The 6988-nt window shown below is 48.7% G+C and overlaps 2 protein-coding genes across 2 annotated transcripts; one reads left to right on the top strand and one right to left on the bottom strand.

The window, feature by feature from the left end:
* Positions 1-2289: 2289 nt before the first annotated feature.
* Positions 2290-3692, bottom strand: LACBIDRAFT_333374 (uncharacterized protein; the record flags this gene model as incomplete). Its single annotated transcript, XM_001887962.1, has 12 exons — positions 2290-2424; positions 2497-2539; positions 2603-2619; positions 2670-2756; positions 2797-2840; positions 2898-2939; positions 2994-3134; positions 3192-3262; positions 3310-3352; positions 3400-3410; positions 3499-3592; positions 3677-3692. 12 exons carry the CDS (start codon positions 3690-3692, stop codon positions 2290-2292), a joined length of 744 nt encoding a protein of 247 aa, XP_001887997.1.
* Positions 3693-5888: 2196 nt separating this feature from the next.
* Positions 5889-6951, top strand: LACBIDRAFT_240003 (uncharacterized protein; the record flags this gene model as incomplete). Its single annotated transcript, XM_001888015.1, has 5 exons — positions 5889-6043; positions 6103-6148; positions 6210-6361; positions 6435-6757; positions 6869-6951. Coding segments are annotated over 5 exons (759 nt in total), but the record flags the coding sequence as incomplete, so codon positions are not given.
* Between the last annotated feature and the right edge of the window lie 37 nt (positions 6952-6988).

Genomic DNA, 6988 nt, shown 5'->3' with positions numbered 1-6988 from the left:
TGCAAATCTAGTGGGGATTTTGTTGTCAAGGACGATCTATGGCAATCGAGTATGTACTTACTCTGCAGGAGACAAAATTATGTCATGCACCTTGTTTTTAGGTTTACACACGGTGTACGTCTTGCAAACACCTCTCAACTCGACACATGTTGAAACTTCCTGGGAGATAAGTCATCAGCTGTCGCCACCTGGTGTGTACATTTGAGACCGTTCTTGCCCGTCAAACCCAATTTTTTATCTCTTACATTTAGAAATTTAGCACATGCAGACAGGGACACTTGTATGAGTAGAAACCTGAGGATACCACATCACCGTGTCTACAGTCTCCTCGTCATTCGTGATTGTGCACACCTATAGCTTTTTTAGAACAGCCCCATACAACCAGCCATTCATGTTGAAGTGTTGGTCGAATATATTATCGGACTACACGTGTCTGAAGTCTGGGTGTTTTGTGTAGCGCAAGATTGGAGCGGGGATGTGCCGTACAAACACGGCTCTTCTCCCATTTTGTTTCCCCTACTTTCCCTTTGAACTACTTGTGTACCCTCATGTTTTACATAGTCATTCGCAATATAAATTCTAGGATGACGGTCGTACAAAAATGATTGAAAGTGAATAGACAAGCCGATTCTCCATCACGCTTGGAACGCATCCGTAAAATAAACCTTTCTATGCATCAGGTTCTTTTTCGGAACCCTGTAACACCTGTACCTGAATTCCCAGCGCTTTCGCCAGCGGAAGGTATAAACTGGGCGTGCTGTGCCCATCATCCCCTGCATTCCGTACAATCCTCTACCTTTCCCTATTCGTAGTGTACAATTTATACTATTTGCAACTCATATGCATACTACTAAATGTCCTTGACATATCCAAGCAATGAACGAGTGTGCGGAATTGCAGATATCCATTGTGAGGAGGATGATCTCCTCCTCCCCCGATTCTAATTTCTTCATTACGCTTGAAACACATTCTCAAGACGAGCAATTTTATGCATCAGGGTCTTCCTGAGAACCCCGCCAACCCTGTGCCTGGACTTTGAGAACTTTTGCCAATGGAAGATGCGAGCACGGAATTGCCGCGCCCATTCAGTCCCTTGCATTTCTCGCTTCCTATATTCATAGTGTACAATTTCTATCAAGCTATGACTCGTAGGCGTATACCTACATATTTTAGACACTTCACAACGACGAACGAGCACAGTGGAGCGAGAACATTGGAAGTGAGGAGGATGATCTCCTCCTCCCCCGAATCTCATTTCACCATCTCACCTGAAACAACCTCTTGAAGCTGACAGTTCTACGTGTCAGGGTCCTCTTCAAAACCCTGCCAAGTATGTACCTGACCTTCCAGAACTTTTGTCAATGGAAGATACCAGCGTGCAGCGCGCAACGTACCAGTATTCCGAACCGCCCTCTAAGTTCCTCCATCCGTAATGCATCATTTTCGTCCAAGTGTAGCTCGCATGTATAGTTCTAAACCTATTCAACACTTCTCAACAATAAATAACAGTCGAGCACGCGAGAACGTACATGGAATTATAACTTCCTCCCCCTCCCCCAATTCCGTATCCATCGCGCTTGAAATGAATTAGCGAAACTGACGCTTTTACACGTCAGGGTCTTCCTTAGAACAATGCCATCTGCGTGCCTGGATACCTGTAACTCTCCGTTAGCGAAATATCACGGCGGGCGCGTTGTTTCCTGCATTTCGTACCATTCCTTACATTGCTCCATTTGCAGTTATGCCGGATGAACACGATAATATTTCACATATCTTTGCATAATTCCTTATTAGTATAAGTGGTTCGAAACATTAACAGAGCACAGTGGACGTACTTTCCGAGCAATGAGTAAGGATATGCTCCTCCTTCCCCGATTCTTCATCGCGCTTGAACTGCTCACACGGAAATTACATCTTGACGTGTCAGGGTTCTATTCGGGTAGTATCCCCGGTGTCCCTGCACTTGTGATATCAGAAGTTCTGGTGTAAGAAGTTTGTGAGCAGGGGTGTGTGCTCACCAAAGTACTTATCGTCCGAATTCACCATTGGTTTATGATACACTTGCGTGTTTCTGAGATAAAGGAAGAATTGAGAATTTACTCTTCGTGTCGTAGAATTATGACAACACTCACTTGGCTAGGAAGTACCAAAGCGCATCGATTCATTCGAGTGTAGATGGCCGCCGAAGGCGTCCTCATTCTCCTCTCCCGATTCCGAATTGAAAAACGGCATTCTGAACATTCAACTGTCAGAAATTTGTTGATCAAGGGTCTGATGTATGTACGTACTTTACTTGGCCTGTATTTTCTTCAAGCGTTCTGCGCCTTTCGCAAACGGGAGTGATTCCGCATAATGAAGATATCTATCTGTGTGCGTTAGTCGGTACTTCTTTCGCAAATGAATTGAATGTACTTCAAGTGATACCTAATAAAAAATTCACCAGACGAGGCCGGAGTGAATTAAGAAACCAATGGAATGGGTAGATACGAAACTTACGAAAAGATTGTTTCCTCCGTCCCCGGTTCCTAGGATCTGAACCCTGCACGAAACGAGACCCTTCTTCCGTAAAGATTTTGCGTCACGTCACAACCCGGCTACTTACCGCGCAAGCGAGAAGAGCTATAAAGACGGGGTAGTCAGTCCAATATCTTTCATCAGCACCCACTTACATACGTTCTCCTCCCTCCTTTCGATGTCGACGTCCACTCCCTTCTCCTCGTCGTCCTCCAATCGTCGTCGTCACGCTGGTAAGTCGTCTGCTCGTCGTCCATCGTTGCTGGTGTTGACGTTGCGTACCGAGTTTTTAAACCCCTCCTTCAATGCGAAGACGTGACGGAATGCTAAATGGCAACCAGGTATGTCAACGTCTCTTTCGTCATAGACAACGTTTCACTCACCTTTGCTTATATCCTTTTTTCTGCAGACTCGTGGTGATGCTGCTGATGACCACGGTAAGTTTTCGTTAACGGGAGTGCTGCATCCGGCTTACTTACCACGCTGCTCTTGCCCCTCAGGTTCCCCATCATCGACTTGTCCGCATCGTTTACACGGAACCTCGACTACCGCTTCGTGACGTGTAGCTTGGATGGGCGGAATACGCGTTGGGAGGTGTGAAGGTCGTGAATACGTCGGTTCTACAAAAAGTACGTCAGTCTCGTCCACTTCACCTCGAGTATACAGTCTTTACTCACCTGAAAACCTGTACCCAGGAGCGTTAGTCGCGTCTTCCGCGTAACGAGCGCCCTGGGCCATCGTTGAGACCCTGAAAAGGTTCGTCAACGTCGTTCCGCGTTTGAATTATTCACTTACCTGTGTCTTATAGTGTCTACCTCGTTTACAATGGCATCATAACCTACAAAAGTAAGTCGTCGACACGAATCTCGATAGACATCAACTGACCTGAGTTGTGTCTGAAGTTGGATGATGGGCGTTGTGGCTGTGGGAAACGATGAGGACGACATCAATGTGTAACGTGTGACGCTGACGATGGTGACTTACCTCTGACCACAACCACGATAGCCGCCAACATCGCCCATTCGACTGGGATTGCCGTACACGAAGCCATCAGCGTTGGCGCCTTCAAGATGTAGCACTAGATGCGACGTATGCTCGAGAAGTCGAGGATGTATGCCGGTAAGTCGTGAACAGCGCATTGACAAGTTTTGTGAACACTTACCGTGATTGTCCACCATCAATTAGACGTCGACAACGATTCGAAGAAGTTGGTCGTTGAGGGAAGCGAGTGGATAGACGAGCATGTGGTGTAGAGAAACGGAGCGGAAAGCATGGTATGTGCCCCCTGACGTCGTGTACATTTTCCTCCACCTCATCCCTCCCTCTCCCTCTCCGTTCCCAGGCCAACAACTCTTCCACCCGCGCAAAATCGGCACATTCGCGGAACTCTACGTTCCCCCCATTCCGCTACGCCAAACGTGCACACCTAACAAATGCCATGGCACGCAGGAGGCAAGGTGTCCACGTCCCATCCCAACGTCAACTTTCTCGGACGTCGTTACGAGCACACTGAAGACCGCCTTTTGCGTGGGCAGCTCGAGCTTGGCCTAGGCTACCAAGGCCCTTTTGTTAGTGACGACACGCCGCTGCATTACTGTGATGTGAGGGGTGGGTTTGGGGAACAGAAGGTCCGCGTTACGAGTAGGAGTGGTCGATTCGGAAGTGATGATTTGAGTATGAACGTTGGGTACCGACGCATTAGGACAAGTAGGGAATACTGATATTCTGCGTGGTTGCTGGGATGGTTATATGATAGTACTTAGAGTCACTACGTCGTAGTTCCCGCAACTTTACACAAATGCTACAACTGAAAAGAGGAGATTCAGCCTTCAATGATTGAATAAAGGTGAGTGGCACCGATGTTGTGGAGGACGTGTCTTGAGTTGCAGGCGTAAGAGGTGAATGTGGTAATGCCGCGTTGTGCTTTGTTTCCCTTGGCTTGCACAAGTTCACGATGAGCCAAGCCCAGGTGGTTGTTATAAGGACCAACGGCGCTCAACCATCCTTGTCTCCACTCATCTTTCCTTTCTTTTCCTTTCTTTCTCACTCCTTCATTCTTTATTCATTCAACACGCTCAGGTCGTGCCACTATTAGTTACCATTTAGACAATGGCTTTCTCAATTCAAAAGTCTTTCCTTCCTCTCCTCGTCACTGTCCTCCTCGCAACCATCTCCTCGGTCCAGGCGACCCCTTATCCCTCTTGTTCAAAGCACGCGACTCATAGGGTTAGGCATGTTGGCAGAGGGTTGAAACTTGAGGTGTATCATCCCAAGAACACGTTCAAGGTCTGTCTCTTTCCTACTACTCCTATTGTTATTTTTTATATTGACGCGCGCTGGTTTGTTGATAGACGTACGGCGCGGACGGTGCACCCTCCTCGTCATCCTTCACTGGATCCAGTGAACCGCTCAACGAGTCCGCCATGTCATTCATCTCATCCACCGGCGTCGATCCCAAGCATATGGCTTGGAAGTCTGGGTATACAGAGGGCGAAGCTAGGTTTGCATACATCAAGCAGTCTTATGTACGTGCCACCCTCCGTTATCTTCGAAATCCACCAACATATCTTTACTACAGAACGGAGTCCCATTCGCCAACGCAGTCGCGAACGTCGCCTTTCACGGTGACAAAGTCGTTTCCTACGGGTCTTCCTTTGTCGATCCCAAGACAGGTACGTCCCTCCCCTCTCTCTCTCTCTCTCAATGCCTTACCAACTCCCGCCATCCAGCCCAAATCGCCCCCTCCACCCCCTCCATAACCTGGAAATCCGCCCTCCCCGCCATCGAATCCGCCTGGAAGGAAACACAACGGCTAGGACCAACACTCGAAATCCTCGTCAAACCCGAGGGTTCCGTCGCCCTCACGCACGTCCTTCAAATTNCGGAACGAGGAGACCGATGCGTGGTATGAGGCGTTCATTGATGGGCATAGTGGGGAGTTGATCAGCGTTACTGATTTCGTTGCTCATGCTTCTGTATGTTCTTTTTTCTTCTTGTTGTGGTGTTCGGCCCCGCTCATGCTTTACGCAGTACACCGTCCTCCCGATCACGAAACAAACCTTCCCAGAAGGCCTCGAAACGCTACGCGATCCAGAAGATCTCCAATCCTCCCCTTTGGGGTGGCACAACACTGGTTCGGGAAACTCGACAACCACAGCGTACGTCCCCTTTCTCTCCCTCTTCTATCCACACCCCTCCTTATTATTTTATATAGCGGAAACAACGTCATATCCTTCAAGTCTTCCCAAACCGCCACATCCACCCAAACCTCCGCAAACCTAAACTTCAACAGAGTCTACACAGACTCCCAAGATCCCACCACATCATCCAACATCGACGCCGCCAAAACAAACGCGTTTTATATTATTAATACTATGCATGACTTTGCGTATCGGTATGGGTTTACGGAAAAGGCGTTTAATTTCCAGCAGAGTAATCTTGGGAAGGGCGGGAAGGAGGGGGATAGGGTTTTGATGAGTGTGCAGGATGCGTCGGGGGTTAATAATGCGAATTTCGCTACGCCGCCTGAGTGAGTTTCTGAGTCGTTTTTGGGAAGGATGGATGAGCTGATGATGCGGTGGATGGTAGTGGGCAGTCGGGGCAATGTAGGATGTTCATCTGGACACTTACCAACGTGGGTCCTCTTTTTTTTTTCGCTTTTCACCAGCGTTTTTGACACTTTGTCTTCTTTTTAGCCCCGCCGTGATGGAACGATGGAGAACGATATTGTGATCCATGAGATGACCCATGGGATTACTAACCGTATGACGGGGGGTGGTACCGGGCGGTGCTTGCAGACTACAGAGTCGGGTGGGATGGGTGAGGGGTGGAGTGATGCTATGGCCGAGTACGTTCCCCTCCACTTTCCCCAACCCCCTTCCCTCTCCCCGTTAAACACCTCACTAACCCCTTCCCACCAGCTGGATGGCCCAATCCTCCGGAACCACAAAAGACTTCATCGTCGGCCAATACGTCGCGAACCGCGCCAAAGGCATCCGGTCGTTCCCCTACTCGACCTCCGCAACCACCAACCCCCTTCGGTACTCGAGTTTGCAGAAGCTCACGGAGGTGCATGATATTGGGGAGGTGTGGGCTAATATGTTGCATCAGGTGTACGCTGCGCTTGTAGCTGCACGCGGGTTTTCGAGTAATAAGTTGACGGATGCGGGTGCGAAGGAGGGGAATGTTGTGTTTATGAGGGTTATGATGGATGCACTTGCTATTCAGCCTTGTAATCCGACTTGTGCGTTTCTCTTTCCTTTCCTTGCTCCCTTTGTTTTCGGTGCTTTCTTTTCTCTTTTCCTTCCTCTTTATTTTATGCTCCGAACGCTGACGCTGACATTCTTTTTTTCAGTCATCCAGGCACGCGACGCGATAATTCAAGCCGACCAGAACAGGTTCAACGGGGTGAATAAGTGTATTATTGCCAAGGCGTTGCGAGCCGTGGACTGGGTGAAGGCGACTGCGAAGTGGA

The sequence above is a fragment of the Laccaria bicolor genome, genomic scaffold, assembly GCF_000143565.1.
Source record: "Laccaria bicolor S238N-H82 LACBIscaffold_50 genomic scaffold, whole genome shotgun sequence".
Taxonomy (NCBI): domain Eukaryota; kingdom Fungi; phylum Basidiomycota; class Agaricomycetes; order Agaricales; family Hydnangiaceae; genus Laccaria; species Laccaria bicolor.
This window is presented reverse-complemented; position numbering and strand designations above follow the sequence as displayed.